Raw genomic sequence first — 22617 nt, 5'->3', positions numbered from 1 at the left:
AGCTCGCATTCTCGCTGTCTCTCTCCACCTCTAGACGTGAATGCACGCTCACTCCAAACTGCAGAAGAGTTAGTAGCTCTGAGAATATCTAATGGACGTTTGTGCAGAAATAACTGCTGCAGCTCCTCCAGACCAACAGAGGTTACCCGTGTCTTGTGAAGTGACGGGGCTCTCCAGCGAGTAATGTTATCATCTCCAACCGGGTGCCGTTGTCTTCCTGCGGGCACGCTCGGAGACGATAACGTTTCTCTTCCTGCTTCAGCCAGCAGGAACAGTCAATACTAGTATCAGCAGTGATTCATGGAGAGACCTTCGTCTGGTCAGCTAACATTACTGCCAAGCAGATGAAATACAGAGTGATATTGTGGTTTTAGCTGACGTGTGTCGCCTTGTTCATGTCTATGTAGAGCGAGGACAAACGCGAGCCCGGCGCTGACTTTCGTTGACTTAACGGCCACAGGTGTCGCTGTTAACAAGCATTTCTGAAAGTTACAAATAGTCCCTTTAAGCCTGCTTTATAATAAAATAAAACATGAAAATCTCACTTTTTTTATAATATGGGACCTTTAAACCAGATGTGTTCAAACTTGATGGTGATGGTGATGGTGGATCCCAGCTGAAAGGGTCCACAGTGCACCTGCTTTAAAATAATAAGGAGGAGAGTTGATCTCACCTTGGCTTGGAAAGAGATACCATGCTGGTACGCCTCGTCGTTGTGCAGAGGCAGCCTCGAGTCCGCCACATCGTCCACCAGGTTGTACCTGTTCCTCGCCGGCATCCCGGGTCTCCAGCTCACCCAAACACTGCTTTAACTTACTAATATCACACTATAATGTCGTCCTGTGTGGCTCCAGGAGGAGGAGAGAGTTCCCGCTGGAGACGCAGTCCATTGTTGGGGTCCTGTCCTCAAGAGAGAGAGGACAGATTTTTGGGCGCAAAAAAAAAAACACACCGAGATACACTCCAAGAAGGATTTCCTTCTCTCTTCTCGGAATAAAACAACAACCACAAACACCACGTGGTGTGTTTCCAGAGCAGGAAGAAGCGCGGTTTTTCTCTCCGCAGGTGATGTTGGCTCGCTGTGGAGATGTGTGTGTGTGTTTGGTGGTAAAGCACCGCTGCAACCTCCGTCTCTCTCTCTGTCTGTCTGTCTCTCTCTCTCTCCACACAGCACAAAGCAGGCTGCTCATTGGAGCAAAGTTCCCAGGCGTGATGCAACCAACCCAGAGCTGCATGGGGAGTTTGATAGTTACAGTCCTTCCTTCTGGAGATAGAAACATCTGATTCATTTATTCCTGAGAATCTGCAGGTGGATTTACTACAGTATATATCGGGGAGAAATTCTTCAGAAAAGTTTTTAAAAAAAAGAGGGAATTTCAACAGTTTGTCATATTTTAAAGGTCCCATATTATAAAAAAAGTGATATTTTCATGTTTGTTTATTATAAAGCAGGCTTGAGTCCTATATAAATACTGTGAAAGTATCGGATCACTCAATCCACAGGGAAATACACACAGCGTATTCAGAAACTCTGCATTTGAAACAAGCTGTCAGGATTTCTGCCCATTTGTGATGTCACGAATATACAATATTTAGACCCTTGACACAATTTTAAACATTCTAAATGTGTCCCAGTTTATTCCTGGTTTGCAGTGTATGTGAATGTCATCAGCTGACAGGAAGTACACATGGACCCAAGCTGTTGCCTAGCAACCCAATTCTGTTGCAATTCCGTCAAAATGCGCTAAAACGGAGCGTTTCAGACAGAGGGTAAATACAGGTATATTCAGGCCGACAGTATGAGGAAAAATAAAGTTGTTTTTTTTAACATTACAGCATGTAAACATGTTCTAGTAGAAACACAAAATACAAGTATGAACCTGAAAATGAGCATAATATGGGACCTTTAAAGGGGACCTATTGTGCTTCTGTGCTTTCCCCCCCCTTTTCTTCACTTTATTATATAGTTTTTTGTGCATGTAAAAGGTCTGCAGAGTCAAAAAAGCCCAAAGTCCACGCCAAAGGGAGTTATACTCTCCTGAAATGCCTTGCTTGAAGTCCCGCCTTTTAATTCAGTAACGTGGTGACATCACCAAGTGACACATTTGCCCAATAGTGGCTAGTTTGGCACATTATTTTTCCGGCTACATTTTTCTTATTGCATCATGCAGTGATTCTACTGTAGGCCGTGAGCCTTAGGCTGTTCTTTTCAATATAAAAGGCATCTTTCAAGTTGTATTTTGCTCTTCATAACTGCATTACAGAGTCATGCTGCTGATGATCAAATGGCTAAGATTCATTGCACAAACCTCATTAGTTGTTTACATCGTCCTTGGAGTTTCCCCACAGGAGCCCAGTGAGTCTGTTAGTAGAGTTCAGTCACTAAACAGACATTGTTAACTGAATGACAGATAGTTTTGATGACTTGAGGATCTCTGTTCAAACAATACATTTCTGTTTGCTGATCATAAAGTGGACATGATGGCGTGTTGATTTTTATGTCATATTACTGCTGCTATTAAACCTATATGCATGTTCAGGACAATAATACAGCTGCAAGAGGAGCATCACAGGTTCAATTCCCATAAAAGGGGTGTCCTCTCTTTGTTCTGCATTATTAATTAAATACTAGGTTAAATACTTAATTAAAACAGAGACATATTATTGAAATAACGCAACAGCGCCCTCTGTTGATTACTCTCTATAAGTTACTGAAGTTGAAATGCAATTTTTACCAGATATGTTTTCAGATTAATACTTCATATAAAAGAAAAGTCGCTGCCAGGTGGATTTATATGGACTAATCCCAGCAAATCAAATGAATTCAGATCTAATAATATGAGAAAGAGGCAACTAAATCCTTATAATCTGCTCTCTTGAAAAGATAATAAGCTTTATAGGTGAGAGGAGATGCCTCACAAGGGAGGGTTAATGCTGACATAATGCAGTTTTAATTAAATGCTGAGAAGTAGTGATCATTCACTTGATTAATTAATCAAATAGGCACACAGTATAAACAACCTTTAAAATAAGTTTTCCACTGGATTACATTCAAAGAACTTTGGGATCAATAGGACACTTTTAAGTAGCTTGACATTTTTAGGAAATATGCTTATTTTGCTTTCAGCGTATACATAAAATACGCTGGGGTAACCTGGATTTGTGTGATGAGGTTGACATGTTATGAAGAATTCTTCGGCACTCTCAACCTGAAATCCCTGAAATCCTCTTTCAGATGTTGTTTTTTGATCATTAATAAAAGAAAATTCGTGACACTCAGAAGTATAAACCTTAAAGAAGATTGTAAAGGTACTCAGACTTTTGAAAAGTAACACTTACTTTAAAGAATATCCGTATGCTTGGTGGTATATTCCACTTATAGGGCTGCCCCCTCTTAGTCGATTAATCGGTTGTTTTGGTTTCAGTCGACTAGTTATGTTTTTTTCATGCTGAATGACTTACATCCAAGAAGCTGATGAGCACATCTCTGGTAAACACCAGATTTAAAGTGGTGCTTTAGTGGGATTCTCTGTGGAGAAACTCACAGATCAACTAATCGCCAATAAGTCGCCAAAATCGTAAGTGTGTTAGTTAACTAAGAATTTCTTTGGTTGAGGACAGCCCTATTTACACAGAAGGTGTATATATCCCATGACAAAAATAGTCATACGTTCTGTCATTGTGTTGCTTTTGGATGGAATTTTAGTGAAAATAAATTATTCCCCTTTTTACTGGGGACCCCCTGGAATCCCCTGGAGGACCCCTGGTGGTACCTGAACCCCACTTTGAAAACCACTGCCTTAGCAGGCTTTCCATGCTGAAAAAGAAATATTTTAGATTAGTCTTATAGATCTAAACAAAGCTACAGTGACCTCTAAAAGAAAAAACAATTTGATGAATTCAGATTGTACTACTTGTGTCCTCTGAACAAACACAAATAAATGAAATGCTTTATTTGAGGTTATTTGCTCCGAAAGCAATCCAGTCCCAGTAATCACAGGCCTGTTTATCAAGTGCTATTCATGTCACAAACAGAATTCCATGTACAAAGGGAAGACAAAAATAATAAAAGCATCTCATTGTGGCAGCTGCCAATTCTCTGGTGTTTGCTGTTGTTTCCCTTTTCCCTGGTGTTTTTTTGGTTGAGTTGCTGAGTGATTAGAGGGTTATTCAGTTCACCTGTTGCGCAGGGTGTGGGGACTGGCTCTTAAATGATAGTTGAGAGCAGCTTGGTGCATTCCCCTCTTGGCCAATCAGGGTGTAACGACGCCCTTTCTGTAGGGCTTAAAAGAGGAGGGAAACTGCACACCCAGTGTCATTCTGATCTCTCCTTCACTCAATGCAACATGTGTTATCAGCTTTACCAGAAACTCTGGTCTGTTTTGGGCCCTTTTGGGATTCTGTGATTTTTGTGTTTTGTTTGTTGACTCTCCTAGTTGGGGAAACAAGTTAAGTGCCAACCAATTGGGTTACCTGCACTGGGACGTTTAGGTACTATTTGTGCAACGATCTGGCTTGCCTTACAATAGCCTAACGCCTGCAGGCTGTATTTTTGTATTCTATTCATTTGTTGATTTTCAATGAAACCCTTTATACCCATTTCTTTTAGTGTATTTTATTTGGGAAAACTTTAAAGGAGGGTAAAAGGAAAAGCCAAACCAATATTTCAGTTTCCTTAATTGTTTGTTATTATAGAGGCATTTGTTCATTATCGAAGAGGCATTTGTTCATTATTATTATTAAGAAGGCATTTTATTTTATAATATTATGTGGATGGGAACTGTTTTTCAGTCTTCTGACTGAACAACTAAAGTCTGGGGAACTCAGTACCGCCACATCATTACCTCTGAAGTAGCTTAATCACAATTACAAACACTGTGGATCACATTAGGTTGAATGCCACTTAGTGGTATTTATAGGCTATAAAAGGGATCTAATACTAATACTTTGACATGCAAGTTTTCAAAGCAACACAAGACAAACAGATGAGACCAAATCGGTGCTCAAATCGCAGGTGCGTTGGTTTAAAACACATTACAAAAACATAAAAAGCCAAGACCAGGGTAGTAGTAGCAAGTTTGTTTAATTCAGTAATTGATAACAGGATCAGGATTCACATCACAACACACGTTATACACATATCCCTTACAGCAAAATATGCACTCAACACCTGCAGATGTAAAATCAATCAAATCATAAAATCAAATAAAACTGGATGGATGGCTGTGGACAAGGAGCATTAAAACCGTATAGTGTGTAGTGTCATACTGCTGGTGTGTGTGTAGTGTTTAATCACTTGTGAAAGCTGGTTGTGCATGTTTTAAATGCTACACAAATGCTTTTCCATCAGCTCAAACAATATAGTAATTTCATAGTCATGCTTGTGCTAGTTATACTCCTTTGTATCTGTTTAAGTATGATACCTGAGAGCTGGTGGTAATCTGTGAATAATCCAATCAGTCACCGACCAGCCAGTAATAGACTTAGGATAGAAACAGCTGTAAGAGGTACGTGTAAACAGTTATTCCCAAAGCATCCTTATTACCGACGACACAACAGAGGCAACAAAACAACACAAACACAAATCGCACCTTGCTGACCACTGCATACCTCATTTGCGTGACAAAAGGCAAACCGTGGCTCTGGTGATTGTGTGGGATACAGACCAATTAGTCCCTGAATCAAGACACTTCCCCCTCATTGATTTTTTTAATGGGTTTTGGTAGAGTATACTAATTAAGACTCATAATAAACACAGCAGATAATCAGTCAACAGATTATATATAAAAAAAAAAAAAAAAAAAGGTACGTGTTTTAAAAAGGAGAATGAATAAGCGTACATTCTAGTTTTTTCCATTACCACTAAATGTGCAGCCACAACTTGGCTACCGGCTGCTTGATCACGAGGAACCAAACGTAAACAAGCTGACACATGTACTGAAAGCTTTTAATGAAATTCTCTGTATACCAGAGTCCATGCTACCAAAAGCTCAGAGCAGGAATGCCTCAGCTGAGCTTAAACCAACTGAAAAATAAATGAATGTATAAAATTGTCTTTATCTTTGGGTATACCAGATACATTCCCCGATGTTAAACATACCCCTAATGCCTATTTAACAATGCATTCAGGCTGCAATTCAGAGTTTTGTCTGCACAGTGGGTTTTAATACTGTCATACCAAAGAAATCATTCCTTTTTTTTATTTACTCAAAAGTAGTCCAACATTTTAGGACTCAAATACAGGGAAACACTTGAGGGTATTTACAGATCTGTAGTGGTAACGGTCAGTGCGAATTATTTTAAAAAGTCAGACAGTTTCTTTCAATAAATATAATAATAATATTTAATAATCATAAATGGAAATAGAGCTTTTGTAGCACTAGTTTTCACTGTTACCTTGCTTGATTTTATCATCTACATTCACTACTTAAAGGTGCTTAATGCGAGATCGGGAGCATTTCTATTGCCTCCACGCGGCTCTCAACAGTGAAAACTACAGCAAAAAGTGCTGACAGAGCTAACAGTGTTGATCTGGGGGAGTAACCGGAGGGTGGTTGCTACGCTTCTGCGATGACATACGGCATTATCAGCTATAACCACCGTATGAGAGCAGTGCAGAGCGGCGGCCGTGAGCTAGCCAGTGGGGCACGCTCACATGCACTAAAAAGTACGAGCGGCCGGCCCGGCTATGTCAACACAGCATGGAGAGAAACTTCATTCTCTGCTCAGGTAGACATTACTCCTCTATATGTTTACATAGTTAATAGTTGTTTGCTGCTATATTAATGCTCTGACTATCCTTTAATAAGACCCCCAATCATAAATGGAAATAGAGCTTTTGTAGCAGTAGTTTTCACTGTTACCTTGCTTGATTTTATCATCTACATTCACTGCTTAAAGGTCTTATTGATAACATTTTTATGTCGATGAATATTTAAAAAAAATAAAAATCCATCCACAGAGCCTTTTTTTTACTGAAAGAAAAAAGATTATGATTGGGAATTAATAATTTAAAAATGTTGTTGGGTTCAAAATGAATGTTTTGTTTCTCTCTGTGAAAGACATCTGATATCTAACAAGGCTTGTGAGCCAATAGTAAAAACAACGTTAGTATCACGTGGTATCTCTGGGTCGTCAGTTGGTGTGGAAAAAACGGATAAATGGCTGAGACTGACCTTAAGTGCCTGGCAACGACTTTTTGTGAAGTAAATGTAATGGAACCGGAGAGGGAGAATGTGACATCTAGTGGCTGAACATTATTAATGTTATCAAAAGCACCCTTAAAGAAGGTTCTTTAAAAATGAAATGCAGAGTTCACTGCTCAAAACTTTGCGATGATAGCGAGGTTAGAGCTGCAAAACAGCTGATCTCAATATTTGGGTGTGCTGCCAAAACAAATCTGAACCCTGTGTTATCATTTGACTTATTCTCTTTACCCACTGCACTCTCTAAGTGAGACAACTCTGAATCACAGCCTCAAAGTCATAGTGAAGAACCGGAAGTCAATTATGTACATTTTACAATCACATTAATTTCTACTCGGGATTTCTTGAAAGGCTCTTGGGTTTAAAATATGTACCTCACATAATTCCTGCAGAAAGAGTGCTTACAACTGTCAGCAGCAACAAACAACAAAGGGAAACAAATAATAAATAAAACCCATGAGAAGATCATAAACCATAAAACTTACAATCTAAGGTATCGAGTCACAATGAGAGATCTCATTTACACGCCAGGTACCAAATAATGGACTGACTCCAACACCAATCTGTTTGGATACTATCAGGTCAGGACAACAAGAATGCAGCGGATTAAGTAAATAAATAAACTCCATAATTATGTAGTGACAGAAAAGGGAAAGAGGAGAGGAGCATGGAGGAAGAGGTAGGATGGATGGTAAGAACTGAAGAAAAGAGAGGAACGGGAGGGTCGGGAAGGCAGACACTTCACTCCGGAGCCCCGTTTGCCGTTTCTGTCATCCTCTCTTCGTCTCCCTGTTTCTGATGCTGCAGCCTGGCATAAGTCACTGCGTCTCCCCTGAGAGAGAGAGAGAAACAAAAAGGACGACAGGGTGCGAAAGAAGGAGGGTAATAAAGAGTTAGGATGAGGGAGAGGTGGGTGGAAACAAAGAAAAAGCGGGTACGACAGGTGGGGACGGCAATGTTAATTGTAAGGTCATTACACGGGTCACCTTGTCAGAAGTTAATTTGCATGAATAAAGAGGCTCATTAGGCTCGTTAGAAGCGTAAAATAAAAATCGTATTAAGTGATTATAATGTGGAATACGGCATTTAATGAGAGCCGGTTTTAATATGACCTTTAGAGGAGTGTTTTTATGGGTGAGACATTGAGAGATATGAGTCATTATAAAGTGTCTATTGTACAGATTTTATTCAAATAGATACTAGGACAGCACGACATAAGGAAAGTATGCAATATGTGGTAGTTAATAAGTAGCTAGATAGGGCTGTCAAAGTTAACGCCATAATAACACATTAACGCAACTTGCGATTGTTAGGTTGTAGCGAGCTCAGTTTTAAAGCTAGAGTGAAGATACTGGCATCATTTGAAACTAAAAAATAAGGAATCCATCGGTACCAACCATGTCATACTAGCGTGTCGTGAAGGAGGTTAAATAACGCTCCAAACTTACGTTAAAATTTCAGCGAGGAAAAACTAGCATGGTCATTTTCAAAGGGGTCCCTTGACCTCTGACCTCAAGATATGTGAATGGAAATGGGTTCTATGGGTACCCACGAGTCTCCCCTTCACAAACATGCCCACTTTATGATAATCACATGCAGTTTGAGGCAAGTCATAGTCAAGTCAGCACACTGACACACTGACAGCTGTTGTTGCCTGTTGGGCTGCAGTTTGCCATGTTATGATTTGAGCATATTTCTATGCTAAATGCAGTACCTGTGAGGGTTTCTGGACAATATCTGTCATTGTTTTGTGTTGTTAATTGATTTCCAATAATAAATATATACATAAATTTGCATAAAACAGCATATTTACCCACTCCCATGTTGATAAGAGTATTAAATACTTGACAAATCTCCCTTTAAGGTACATTTTGAACAGATAAAAAAATGTGTGATTAATTGTGATTAACTATGTACAATTATGCGATTAAAATTTTGATTGAGAGCCCTAATATTAAAGTGTACTCAGTTCTGCCTATCTGCTGCTTTCAGTATTCTGCTAAAATAAAACAAATTGCTTGTTGAATTAATTATTTTTTTTAAAAATGCAGTTTTCTACAGATGCTCTCTTTCAACTTACTCAAAAAATGAGTGCAATATCGCAGTCTTTTGACATTGCAATGAAGATTATGATTTCAAAAATGATATATTGTCCAGCCCCAATAAATACTGAAAATAAATTATGTTACACGAAATAGCTGACATTTCTTCTGATGCTTCATAAGAGCTTATTATAGATACAGTATATTAAGTCATTACATGTTACAGGCTACTAACAGACACTTACTTTTTGCCTAAAGACGCGAGGCCATACAGAACTCCTGTAGCGAAGGCGATGCCGTTTCCAAACAAGGTTGTAAAGGAGAAACTCAAGAATACGGGAAACAGAGCCATCCTGAAAATGAGCGACCACCAGAAACAAAAACAAGTAGTCAGTTAATCATATTAAGTACATGCTGGAGACAGAAGAATCACAAGAACTCAATCTTTCACACAGTGAAGGTCAGTCTATGATGACATTAACCGTGTACAATGCATAGTTGTTCTCACCCACAGTAGAAGAGGGCCTTGTGCCAAGGTTTGAGTTTATCTGCACGGGCTGCTACTGCGTTAGCAAACTCTATGAACTGGCAACAGAACGGGACTTCACATAGGAACAGCACGAAGGCATTCAACCTTGAGACAGGAGGAGAGGACATAAACACATTAGTGAATTATCTTGTGCACTTCCATCTCAAATACTACTGTACAACTCAGGTCTGCACGATTTGAAACACAACATCTGTGTAGAAAAGAACCATTATTCTGTCATTGTCATTATTCAAGGTATTCAAGTAGGGCTGGAGCACAACGTGCTCATTGTTTACTGTCATGGAAACAGAAAGCACGTTTCTACAGTGAGTGGAATTTAAACTACAACAAACTATATTTTTAGATATTCAGAGCATTAATATAGCAGAAAGAAACTATTTGTTGTGTAAAGATATAGAGGAGTAATGTCTACCTGAGCTGAAAATGAAGTCGCACTGTGTGTTGTAATCCGAGTTTCTCAGTGCTTTGTTTAAATAGCCGGGCAAGCTAACTATATAAAACTCACAAATTAATGGGAGACGGTGTTTGTTTCTGACATTTTCATCAAAATATTCTTTCTGGAGTTAAATGAAAAAGCTCTATGGCTGCATTAAACTATATATAAAAAGTCAGATCGCCTAAAAATGTCAGAAAATAGTGAAAAATGCCTCATTTCTCAGATTCCACGGTGAGCGTCTAAATGTCTTGTTTTGTCCGGTCAGAACCAAAAAAAACAATATTTAGTTAACTGTTATATGACAAAGACTAGCAGCAAATCCCCACAAAAAAATGAGATGCGGTGACCAGAGCATTTTAGAGATTGTAGCTTAAAAAAAAAAAAAATCACAGATTGATTATCAGATAGTTGCAGATTCATATTCTGTTAATCATGTATTTGATTCAATGGTTTCAGCTCTAAAAGGCTCCTCTGATTCTGGTGTGATCTGGTGTAAAGAATACAAATGACAGAATGTCTCCATTGTTCACTTTACTAATCGATCAACATTCTAGGTAGCACTGTCGCTAAGCTATCAATGCAAACAGGTTTTAGCCGGAAAGAAAGACCAACCACAGTTGGCTTTCCTGTGGCATGAGCTGAAGTGATGTTCATGACAAGAATTTCTCCACACCTCCCGTCATTTGAGCAGTAGGTGTGGCCACATGGCTACATGAGACTACTGCTCAGCATCGACGTAAGATAATACTCTACGTACAAATGGAGGAATGTAAATGAACAGGTAATACCAGCACATAATGCATGAGATATTACAAAAACTGTAGCCTAAATTCACAGTGGATGTTTAGTAAAACTTAAATAGAACCAGCTCACATCTGTGTCAGTTTGCCAAACTGGAGCAGAACAATTAAAGTGTTGTCTTATTAAACAGATTTAAGGATTATCAGGCTGTTTAAAACAACAGTTTCACTGTGCATTGTGTATTCTGACAGTGAGCTTAAATGAATAATAGAATACAGCTTTCAGCTTTGTCTAGTCTAAATAAGTGGTTTTATAGTATGTTTGTTGTTTATTCTCCTGAATACCAACAGCATATATATTGGCCTATGAAATGTGAATGAGCTCATTTATGCATGCTACATTTAAATAAGCAAAACAAGTATTAAGACTTACACCATCCACACTCCAGCAGCAATGTTTAAAGGGTTCACAGTGACACAGTTCCACACCCCTGCAATGGCACAGGCTGCAGGATTTGGATAAGAGAAAAGACAAAGTAAAAGGGCTGTTATTAAGATAAGACATATGGCAGATCGTGAAAATATAAGGTCTGACCAATTGACATTTTATATGTGAAATTACATCTCAGAGGACAGAATAGATCTGTGGATGTGTCTGTTAAGAGATCCAGTTCAGTCAGTTTTAGAAGCCATGATAACATTTATATGCTGCTTGGTTAGTACATCAATCAGCAATGCGGAACATGTGGAGCATATACAGTACAGTATGCGGATAAAAATGTACAAACAAACACACAGACATGTTAAAGAGCAGCACATGACTGCCTTATATCTAAAGGTAGTGGGAAAACATCTGAATAAAATGATGGAATCCAGCACTCATATCTAGATGTAAAAGATATCATAACTAAATTAATAATTTGAAACACTAATTACCACGGTGTTGAAATCAAAGTAGGCTGCATTTTCCATGCACAAGATTCCTTTACTGATAATCTGAACATTTTCAATATAGGCCTTTTCTAGCTTTTGCCGTGGCTATGATATGTGTTAAAAGATCCATTACTTATTTCACTGTGCCCCACACACACAGGTCCAATGGGACCTGCCTACATCCAATGTCTGACTACCCACTCTCAATGTGTATATTGCAATATGAGATGAGCATGAGGTATACTAACATGCACAAGTTCACTGGTTAATAGTAGTTCACAAGTTGTCAAAAAAGCTGTGAAAAAAATCAAGTCAGTGCTCTACATGTGGGAATTGTTGGTATAGGCTCTGAAATACTGTGTGATATGGCAACGTCACACATTGTGGAAGTGTGTCAGCTGAAGCAATTAACACAACAGCAGTACACCAACCAACGATGCCAGTCCTAGAGGTAGATCAAAAATAACATGTGAAGTGTATCTTCTGTAGTGCCTTTATGGCTTATTTTAAATATATGAACCGATTGAGGACATGTCAGGTTTTGACGTACACAAGGAGGAAGGAAAGGAGATGTAAAACCATTAACATTTCTCCCTTTCATTTCACAATAAGTCACAAACATTTCTCAATTTATCAAATTATTTTGTGTTTTAAAACTTTTGACTGGGGCTGCCCCGTCTTTGTCGATTAGTCGACTAATCAATCGTTTTGGTCTTAGTTGATTACTCGTTTTTGATGCTTTTTATCACGCTGAATGACTTATTTCCAAGAAACTTGTCTGGTAAACACAAGATCTAAAGTGGTGCTTTAGTGTGATTCTTTGTGGAGAAACGCAGTTTTACAGGTCTGTCGATTAAATCAACTAATCCATAAATTGACAAAATCGTATGAGTGTTAGTCGACCAAGAATTTCTTTGGTGAAGGACAGCCGTTCTTTTTGACTGCCAGTCCGTACGCCAACACCAAGTAAGTGCTAAGATGATGATATTTTATATTTGAGAGTGAACGCTGTAAAGCAGATTCAGGCTGCAACTCTACAGAGAGGGCAAATATGCCTAGTATCTATGTGAACTCACTACTCACTTTTTTTTAGAATTGCTTTTCTGTGATTTTATTTATAATTTATGACGTTTCAGTTTTACTCTCTGGGTTTTTAGGCGTTTAGTACATTTCATTCTCCTTGTATTTTAAACGTGTTCTGTTTTTTATTGTAAAGGACTTTGTAACTGTGTTTTGCAACGTGCTATATAAATATAGATTATTATTATCTGGCTAGACGAGCCCACACTGCCACAAACAGTGGAAGATCAATGTGGCATATCTTGCTCCTTTAGACCATCCAGCCTCCTTAATAATACAGAGCCCATTGAATATGCAGTGCCCCAGGTGGTTAATGTGATACAGGCACTGTGACTCTGGTGTCACTGAGAAGGGGAGCTGCAATGCTGATGGAAAACTGCAAAGCCAGCAGGAAAAAAATCACTTCTGTCTGTCTCACACTGAACTCCTGAGGGAAAGAGTAGCTGCTGTGGACTATATGTGTGTTAATATCATATAGTTTTAATTTAGGAATAACAAGCTAGCCATGCAAATAGAGTGGCTGCTGCAGGGAGGAGGACAATGGGGCTGTGACAAAGCTTTTGTCTGGCATGGCTTATAGCAATTGAAGGTTTATACACAATCAAAAATAGTAATCTGATGCCCTTTTCTATCCTGTCCCTCCCTGACAATCACATTAATGCAGATAATGCATAACAGTGCACACAAATAGTGTAAAAGTGTGATGAAAAGACAATAAATCACCATGCTTTGCACAGAAAACAGCTGTCATTGCATTCACTGTACATGCAACTATGGTAGGATTTTAGGATTTACTTAACAAGATATAGACTTAGACATCTACTTACATACTCCTCCCAAAACTCCAGCTATTTTGCAGAGCCATCGGTACCACCATGTCATGCCATCATCCTCTGGAGTGGTTTTAGTGGACGCTGCAGTCTCTGCCTCGGTGCTCATTGTGTGTTTTTCTAGCTGTTAAAAGCTATCCAGTATATACAGATGTCAATCCTCAGACGACCTAACAATAGCTAATGACTGCTAACTTGTTTATCACGACACAGCGTGTCCCTATCGGCAATACCAGGTTTTAATTTGAACTTTAAAGTAATTTTCTTTCCTTTGTTTGTCTGTGTTGTGTCCAGCTGAACTGATGTTTACCAGCCTCTTTGAACGCAGCTCAATGCTAACAGCTGATACTAACAGCACCGCCACCCAGCTGCCGCTAGGAGTGGATATCACCGCTGCATTCGTCCTTTAACTCTCTTACAATCTTAAAAATGAGCAAAAACTATCCAAAAACTCCCTTTTTTTACTATCTTCTAGCTGTCCTCGCTGTTTGTTTAGGTGTTTAGGTCCAAGTAGCTGCTCCGTTGTTCTCCTCCTGGCTGCTCAGCCGATATGAGCGGTGCATTGTGGGAGGGATATGATGCGCGTCATGGTTTGTTTACATGTAGGGAGTGTTCTGATCAGCAGATAATGAATATTTTTACTACATATTTGTGATTATCTAAACAGATGAAAGGATTGAGAGCACCAGTTTTTGGGAGATTTTTATATTTTAATACTTAATGGAAATTATGACAGGAAAAATAAATAGCATTTGAAAAGGTTGCCTAAGATAAGATGAGATAAGATATTCCTTTATTAGAAATGTGCAGTGTACAGCAGCAAAGGGGATAGTGCAAAAAACAAGATGCATAAGCTAACACAGTAAAAAAAAGAGCTAAACAAAGTGTAACAAAATATGAACCATTTAAATAGAAGGAAGTATAAAAATAGGAGCAGTATATACAGTATTGACAATAAACAGACTATTAACAAAATTGCACAAGTGGAAAATGATATTGCACAGTGAGAATGAAATGAATGAATGAATGAAATTCCACCTGAAAATATCAGGTTATTGTCAGTTTTTGGTGTGTAAGTGTAAGTGGTCTACTGGGAGCAGTGCTGGTTGTGGAGTCTGACAGCTGCAGGAAGGAAGGACCTTTGATAGCACTCCTTCACACACTTTGGGTGGAGCAGCCTGTCTCTGAAGGAGCTCTCCAGTGCTGAGATGGTGTCCTGCATGGGGTAGGAGTCATTCTCCATCATGGATGACAGCTTAGCCATCATCCTCCTCTCTCCCACCACCTCCACGGTGTCGAGGGGGCATCCCAGGACAGAGCTGGCCTTCCTGATTTCTCTGTCTAGTCTCTTCCTGTCCGCAGCGGAGATGCTGCTGCCCCGGCAGACCACTCCATAAAAAATGGCTGATGCCACCACCGTGTCATAAAAGGTCCCATATTGTAAAAAGTGAGATTTTCATGTCTTTTATATTATAAAGCCGGTTAAAGTGCTATATAAATACTGTTAAACTATCAAAATGCTCAATATACGGAGAAATACACACAGCCCATATTCAGATATTGTGCGTTTGAAACAAGCCGTTATAGGATTTCTGTCCATTTGTGATGTCACAAATATACAATATTTTAAAAAACGGATAAATGGCTGAGATTGATGGTAAGTGCCTGGCAACGACTTGTTGTGAAGTGAATGCAGTGGAACGGGGGAGGGAGAATGTGACATCAGGTGGCTGAATGTTAACAATGTTATAAATAGCACCTTTAACTTCAGATAAACTTGAAAATGTGTGAACCTACTCTTTACAGATGGCAAAACAAATGTGATTTCACCAGCCCCCCTACACGTCAAAGCAATACAAAGTCTTTTTTTAATTATTAAATATGATTCATCTTTAATCACTCATTCACACTTTTATATACAACACATTCTTCCCAAATGACTCCATGAGATCCTTGCAAGGAAATCCATACCCATTTAGATGATGTAAATTTCTCTCTGCAGTTCATTGTTAAAGTGCCTGCTGCGCAAACTGTGACCTTTTTCATCAAAGCTTGGATAGGGATTGCAAAAGTCCAGTCTGCAGAGGGATGACTGTGTGTGTTTGAGGAGAGGTAGATGCAGTAATCGTAGCAAAGTCTACTCTAACCGGAGTTAGTGTTTTTTGAGCCTCATATCAGACCCCTTTAGATATGGCAGGCTTTGGAACGGCACACAGCTTCTCTCACTCTGACAGCAGAGTGGACTGTAGTGGCTTCAGAGTCCTTCTGCTGGTCTTCCTCTCCTCCATTATTGGTGCTTGTTTCCTTTTCCCTGTGGGAGTGTGGCAGAGCATGCCATCGATGGTCTGCTGAATCACCTGATCGGCTCGCTCAAGCTGAGTCACTATCTGCTCCACTTTCATCATGTGCGGTCCGCTCTCACTCCGCAGGCGCAGCAAATCCACCTGAAACAGGTCACAAGAGGTCACTGAGCTGAACAGCAGTTTTTCAGTGTTTAGATGTACATCTCTGAATTTTGTGTTTACTATTTTGAGAAATATTTATTATAAGTAATTCTGATAAAAAATCCCATTAAAAAATGCTTCAAACCTTTTTATTTTTACCTTAGCTTTGCCATTATTCTGTTCACAGAAAAAAAAAATTATGAAGAGACCTGCTCCCTATGTAGATATGAAGGGCTCATTCTAAGCTAACGAAAACACGATTCTTAGTTTCAGGTGATTATACACTAATGAAAACATAGTTATGAATATAATATTCCATTTCTGCTAATAGATCCCCTGAAATGCTACACACTGTTCCTTTAATCATTTAATTACCACACCCTTACTGTAGCTATCCTGTCCCAATTTTTAAGCATGAGTAGCATCTGCGTTATTGAGCAAACAGACAGACTTACCACCTCCTGAGAAAATTCAGGCTTCTTCACGAAAAAAGGGCTTTTAGGCAACATGGATGCAGACAGGATGGAAACGGCATCTGTCACCGCTCCTGACATTGCTAGTATTACAACCTAGATCACAATAAAAAAAATAATATGTTAATGATTTAAAAACAACGGCAAGAAATAATGCATACCTCAGTTACATGATGCACCTTTACCTTCAAGTTTTGGCATAATCTGCTGTCAGTGCTCATTATTTGTGAATACAATGACTGTGCCTTTTCTAAGTCATTCTGGAACAAACAAAAAACAAAGATAAAACAGATTATTATATTATATAATATTCCCCACATCTTTCTGCATGAACGAGAGGAATAGAAGAAGAAGATACAACTCACCTGTCGAAGTGCTAATGCTACAGCGAAGCAGTAAGCATGTCTGGGGATGAAGTACCCTTTGGTCTGTGCCTCCTCTATCAGAGCAGTGCCGATCCTGTAGGACTCCGCCGTGTTCTAATCAACATAACATTAAGCAACATTAACTGACTGCAAAGAGTTTTTACATCTTAAAACAAATAGAACTCTTGGGACTGAAGAACTAGAAACAGACTTAATGAAAATGTATAGCTCAATTACCAGTTTATAGCAGGTGCCAGATGCCAGCGTCAATGTGTCTTTGTTGAATGATACACCTTGGTCCCTCATGGTTCTTACTACCTCCAGGGCATCTGCAATAGCCAAGGTTGGGAATATTATACACGTGGGATAATGATTTCAGAGGAAAATAAACACCAGAAGGTTAATCTGTCACTTACTTTCATAAGAGCCTTTAGTGAATAACATGTCTATGGTGATGTTAAAGGATGTTGCGTCGTTGAAAAAGCCCTTCATACTCTGTTCAGACAAGTGAGAGGAAATGTTACCAGTCCACGTAGGCTCTTAGAAAAGTATCAACCCTGTCTTGTTTTCCCCATAGACTGTATATAAAGATGGACGACGCGACAGGAACCATCTTTGAGAAAATGTATTTGACGTGTACTTTGACTTTTTAGTTTGGCCCATGTCCCATCCGCTAACATGGAGGAGACGGGACTTATGACCTATACTGCAGCCAGCCACCAGGGGGGCGATCCAGATGTTTGGCTTCACTTTTGGGGAGCTGTCATGTTGTCCATCTTTATATACAGTCTAATGGTTTTTCCCCTTCTGACACTTTGTCAATAATCAGGGTTTTGGTTCATTTTAATATTTTACCTTATCTGTAAGTGTAGCAGCAGCCAAGTCCTCCAGACCCAGCTCATAGCACAGTCTCACAAAGAGAGGACCAAACTTGAACTCTCCATACACCAAGTTCCGGTTCTCTGCGTGATACCTAGTGAGCGCAAAGTAAAATGTCATAAAATATAAGATAAGTAGAAACGTACATATTAATCCTGAGGGAAATTGCTGTGCAGCAGTTGCAATACATAAGTAACACAATATAAGTGGGAAAAGTGCAAATATAAAAACTCTAGGATAACAATAAGGTGGAAATAAGGTGCAAATCCAAAATATATACAATACTAAAATAAGGTCAACAGTATGTATCATAAAAAATATACAAAGGTTAACGGTAGGGATCAATCTAGGTGGGGTTGCATAGAGACATACATGTACAGTAGGGCTGGGCGATATGGAGAAAATCAAATATCACGCTATTTTTGACTCAACACTTACGCAATGATAATTTTGATAAATAATCATCGGTAATGTGGATTTAATGACTAAGTGGGTAAAGGTAAATAATAGAACAGCTAGCACAGTCTGTTAAGTTCAGAAAATTACATCACTTTGTTGCAATGTAATGTAAAACCAGGAAAAGACACGACTTATGCTATATTACGATATATACAAATCTAAGACGATATTTAGTCTCATATCACAATATCGATATAATATTGATATATTGCCAGCCCTACTGTACAGTATCAAATCTGAGGTTTAAGTAGTGCAAGAGTGCATGGTTAATGCAGAATGTTCATGATTATGTCCATAATATTGCACCAAATTCATGTCCCGTGAGTCAGTTGTAAGGAGTTGAGATGTAATGATCGATACAGATACTTGATGCATGATGATAGTCAAAGCCATTTAAAAGACATATTTGTTTTGCTCTGTGAAGTGGGCTGAATCTAATTTCCTTCTTTCTAATGTTTGTAAAAGGCAGTTCAGAGAAAGAGAAGAGGATGAGAACAGATTTCGATGCTGAAACGGTTGCTACAAAGTGTGTTCATGCTTAAAATAATTGCCAATAAAGGATGTACGATACCTATAAATGGCATCTCTGGCTATCACCATGTCGTCCGTAGACTGGCACAAATGAAGGAGAAGCTTCAGCTCATCTCTCAGTATCAGCTCATTCCTCTGGAGCTTCTGACTGAACCGCTCAATATAATTCCCTGTAAAATGAAGTGAAAATATGAGCTCTTACTGGATGCATCACAACACATGACGAAAAAAACAGCAGCTTTAGAGTCAGCGACGAGAACTACTTCACCTTTTGATCCAGTGACACGGTGAGCCACAGCCAGCTTCCTCTGCTGGAAGTCTTGTAGTTTGATAACATCTTCTGACAACAGATGCCTCTTAGCTGCAGAGGAAACAGTTGCCGACAACCAGAGGAGGAAGAAGTATTCAGATCTTAAATGCAGCAAAACTACAATGTCAAAATACTCAGTTACAAGTAAACGTTCTGCATTCAAAATCTTACTTAAGTAAAAGTATTATAGTGGGGCAAGCTAAGCTGAAATATTTGTAACAATTGTGCATTTTTTGTGCATAAAAGCAACACATTTGGCACTGATGTAGGTTTATATGTTATAAAAAGATATAGATATTGGGGAACTGCAAATTTGACAGACATTTTTCCAAATAGCCACCAAATAGGCACTAAATATTCCAAAATGATGCAGAAAACTGATATTATGCCTCTTGATGATTTTTCCAAAATGTTGAGGTTACCGACAATCCTGAAATGTATCCAGCAATATCTCTGTCAAATTTACTACTAATGAATGATAAACACACAGATGGAAAGCTGAAGATCTTGCCGTTCTAAAGATGTATTGGTTGTCATTCTATCATGAAGGCAAGTTTGACCCTGAAGTGGCCATACTCCTTTTATCCAGTTTTCGCGTTTTTCTCAGGTTAAAAGCTTTTAAAAAGTACCCTTAAAAAATAAAAAGGTAATCAAATTTTATTTTTGTTATATTACAACTTTTTTTCTCGTAATATTATGACTTTATTCTCATAATATTAAGACTTTTTTCTCGTAAAGTTATGACTTTATTCTCATAATATTAAGACTTTTTTCTCGTAAAGTTATGACTTTATTCTCATAATATTATGACTTTTTTCTCGTAAAGTTATGACTTTATTCTCATAATATTAAGACTTTTTTCTCGTAAAGTTATGACTTTATTCTCATAATATTATGACTTTATTCTCATAATATTAAGACTTTTTTCTCGTAAAGTTATGACTTTATTCTCATAATATTAAGACTTTTTTCTCGTAAAGTTATGACTTTATTCTCATAATATTATGACTTTATTCTCATATTATGACTTTTTTCTCGTAAAGTTATGACTTTATTCTCATAATATTAAGACTTTTTTCTCGTAAAGTTATGACTTTATTCTCATAATATTAAGACTTTTTTCTCGTAAAGTTATGACTTTATTCTCATAATATTAAGACTTTTTTCTCGTAAAGTTATGACTTTATTCTCATAATATTATGACTTTATTCTCATAATATTAAGACTTTTTTCTCGTAAAGTTATGACTTTATTCTCATAATATTAAGACTTTTTTCTCGTAAAGTTATGACTTTATTCTCATAATATTATGACTTTATTCTCATAATATTAAGACTTTTTTCTCGTAAAGTTATGACTTTATTCTCATAATATTAAGACTTTTTTCTCGTAAAGTTATGACTTTATTCTCATAATATTATGACTTTATTCTCATAATATTAAGACTTTTTTCTCGTAAAGTTATGACTTTATTCTCATAATATTACAACTTTTTTTCTCGTAATATTATGACTTTATTCTGTAAATCTCAGATTTTTCCCCCCTCAATGTGGTCCCAATACTCCGTAGTACATTTGCTCTTTGGCCCTCATTGCATTAGACTTATATACTAAACTGTGTTACCTTCATCACAAAGTTTATCCCTTTTCTCATTTTATTGTGTCTTTTTTGTCCTATTTCAGTGTTTTTTAATATTGTTCTTGTGGCCTTCTTCTTTTTGCTGGGTCCTGATCACAGTACGCGTTTGAGTTCTCTTTGTCATGTTTTTGGTATGTCTGTCTCTTGTCTGTACAAATAAAGTCACCTGAACCTGAACCTGAACTTGAACAATGACCAAATGTTTTGCAACTCCTCACAGATTTTTATTTTATTATTTTTGATAGTAAAGGTTGCTGATCTAGCTGGATAGCGTTAGCATGTTCTTATAATCATCATCATGTAAGAAAAAGCCATGCAACTGCTGCAAACCCTGCAGGTAAAAGCTCAGGTAAACAGAGTTTTGGTAGATTGTTATGAAACCAGTTACTGTGCAGCATCTCTGCAAACATGTGAGGCTATTTACTGCTTATGTAGCTTCTCTGCTTGTTAAATTAGAAAGTGTTGAAGGTCACTTTAGTTAGTCTCACCTCCTATGCAGCCTTCAATCCAACCTGTCTGTAAAACACCACAGATTACTCTTTTAGAGGACTCACGACCCAACGACCGACAGCATGTACCGACCCTCACCAGCGCCATGTTGCCTACTGACTGTACCACTCACATGAAAACAAAGGGGAGGCTAGTGGAGGTATTATTGAGCTTTTAAACGCCAATTGCTGCCTGAATAGTACAAAATATTTTTGAAATGTATTTGTAGCTTAACAAATATTTTAACTGGAGTAAGACAGAGTGTGTAGCTATTTGTTTTTTATTTTGTAATAAGCAGTATGCAATTGGTATGATCCAATATCCTGTGTATCCTGTGCAGGCGCTGCAGGATGAGAACAGTAATTCTACATCATTAATGTTATGGTCATTTATTTTGATTTCTCTGTTACACGAAGCTCTGTTTTGTTTTTGTGCCATTACATGTTTAAACTGGATATTTTATTTTATTTTTTATTTTTTATTTTATTTATTTTATTATAAAAAAGATGTTCATCTTTTAACCTACAGGTGGTGCTGTTGCACTAAACTTTAAACATGACTGATGAGTTTGCTGCTGTCTGGAAGTTTGGGACACACATATAGCTATATAATAATAATAATAATAATAATAATAATAATAATAATAATAATAATAATAATAATGTATGCTACAAATATGCACTTTTGGCTTTTTAGTAGTATTGGTTGTCATTGCCATACATTTAAATACAATATATTATTAATTTAGTGATACAGCCTACATTTTTGCATTAATTCCACACTGTTCATACTGCATTTATCGTAGCATAGTCATATTTACACCTTACTGTTATTATTTATTATCCAAATTACCATTCTAGCCTAAATATGTACATTACTCTACACGTAACTGCTTTTTGCACTTCTGGTTGACGCTAAACTGCATTTCGTTTTCTCAGCAGGCTGCTTGCTTAATTAAGTAAAATCTAATCTAATCTAAATATGAACGAGTTGACCCAACATCTTCCAGGCTCACCTCTGATTTCTATTGTGTTTGTCTCTTTAAGTTGCTCTTGCTTTTTTCCCCCTTTTTAAAAAAATAAATTAATACTTATTTCTGTTTTAGATTTTTTGCATTTTTATTGTGTTTTATTTCTGCAATTTCTGCTCAAATTGAAGATACACCCTAAGTACTGTAGCAAGCAACAACAGGAAAATACATTCATTATTATAA

The 22617-nt window shown here is 37.8% G+C and overlaps 3 protein-coding genes across 5 annotated transcripts in view; all 3 read right to left on the bottom strand.

Moving 5' to 3' along the window:
• Positions 1–1208, bottom strand: part of LOC141757352 (carboxyl-terminal PDZ ligand of neuronal nitric oxide synthase protein) — a 58462-nt gene extending 57254 nt beyond the window's left edge. The window contains exon 1 of one of the 2 annotated variants that reach the window (XM_074617787.1): positions 674–1208. In XM_074617787.1, coding sequence (XP_074473888.1) covers positions 674–778 — 105 coding nt within the window. In that variant the 5' untranslated portion in view covers positions 779–1208. The remainder of the gene's footprint in view (positions 1–673) is intronic. The other variant, XM_074617788.1, reaches the window with a different exon arrangement.
• Positions 1209–5067: 3859 nt separating this feature from the next.
• Positions 5068–14380, bottom strand: cacfd1 (calcium channel flower domain containing 1). Of its 2 annotated transcripts, none has more exons than XM_074617354.1 (5): positions 13814–14380; positions 11407–11479; positions 9756–9881; positions 9493–9600; positions 5068–8037 (listed from the first exon to the last, which is right to left on the bottom strand). In XM_074617354.1, exons 1-5 carry the CDS (start codon positions 13923–13925, stop codon positions 7947–7949), a joined length of 510 nt encoding a protein of 169 aa, XP_074473455.1. In that variant the 5' UTR covers positions 13926–14380; the 3' UTR covers positions 5068–7946. The 2 variants fall into 2 exon arrangements, with proteins under 2 accessions (XP_074473455.1, XP_074473456.1); XM_074617355.1 differs by lacking the exon at positions 5068–8037 and adding an exon at positions 8177–8317 and having other exon boundaries at positions 13814–14068.
• Positions 14381–15914: 1534 nt separating this feature from the next.
• ptcd2 (pentatricopeptide repeat domain 2) lies at positions 15915–21562 on the bottom strand. Its single transcript, XM_074617353.1, has 10 exons — positions 21404–21562; positions 19236–19328; positions 19008–19137; positions 17954–18071; positions 17515–17593; positions 17336–17427; positions 17099–17212; positions 16919–16993; positions 16716–16829; positions 15915–16260 (listed from the first exon to the last, which is right to left on the bottom strand). The coding sequence occupies exons 1-10, from the start codon at positions 21510–21512 to the stop codon at positions 16039–16041; spliced, it is 1146 nt and encodes a 381-aa protein (XP_074473454.1). The 5' UTR covers positions 21513–21562; the 3' UTR covers positions 15915–16038.
• Between the last annotated feature and the right edge of the window lie 1055 nt (positions 21563–22617).

This window comes from Sebastes fasciatus, chromosome 19, assembly GCF_043250625.1.
Source record: "Sebastes fasciatus isolate fSebFas1 chromosome 19, fSebFas1.pri, whole genome shotgun sequence".
NCBI lineage: Eukaryota > Metazoa > Chordata > Actinopteri > Perciformes > Sebastidae > Sebastes > Sebastes fasciatus.
The sequence above is the reverse complement of the archived record's forward strand: the minus strand, read 5'-3'. Positions and strand labels throughout refer to the sequence as shown.

Excerpts from the sequence above, each read along its gene's own strand:
- ptcd2 (XM_074617353.1), bottom strand. The coding sequence starts at position 21,512 with ATGGCGCTGGTGAGGGTCGGTACATGCTGTCGGTCGTTGGGTCGTGAG. Across the intron at positions 17,213-17,335 it reads CTGGCACCTGCTATAAACTG|AACACGGCGGAGTCCTACAG; the intron begins GTAATTGAGCTA and ends TATGTTGATTAG. Across the intron at positions 16,830-16,918 it reads GATTATGCCAAAACTTGAAG|GTTGTAATACTAGCAATGTC; the intron begins GTAAAGGTGCAT and ends ATTGTGATCTAG.
- cacfd1 (XM_074617354.1), bottom strand. The coding sequence starts at position 13,925 with ATGAGCACCGAGGCAGAGACTGCAGCGTCCACTAAAACCACTCCAGAG. Across the intron at positions 9,601-9,755 it reads AAGGCCCTCTTCTACTGTGG|GATGGCTCTGTTTCCCGTAT; the intron begins GTGAGAACAACT and ends GCTCATTTTCAG. Across the intron at positions 8,038-9,492 it reads CTCGCGTCTTTAGGCAAAAA|GGGAGACGCAGTGACTTATG; the intron begins GTAAGTGTCTGT and ends TCTCTCTCTCAG.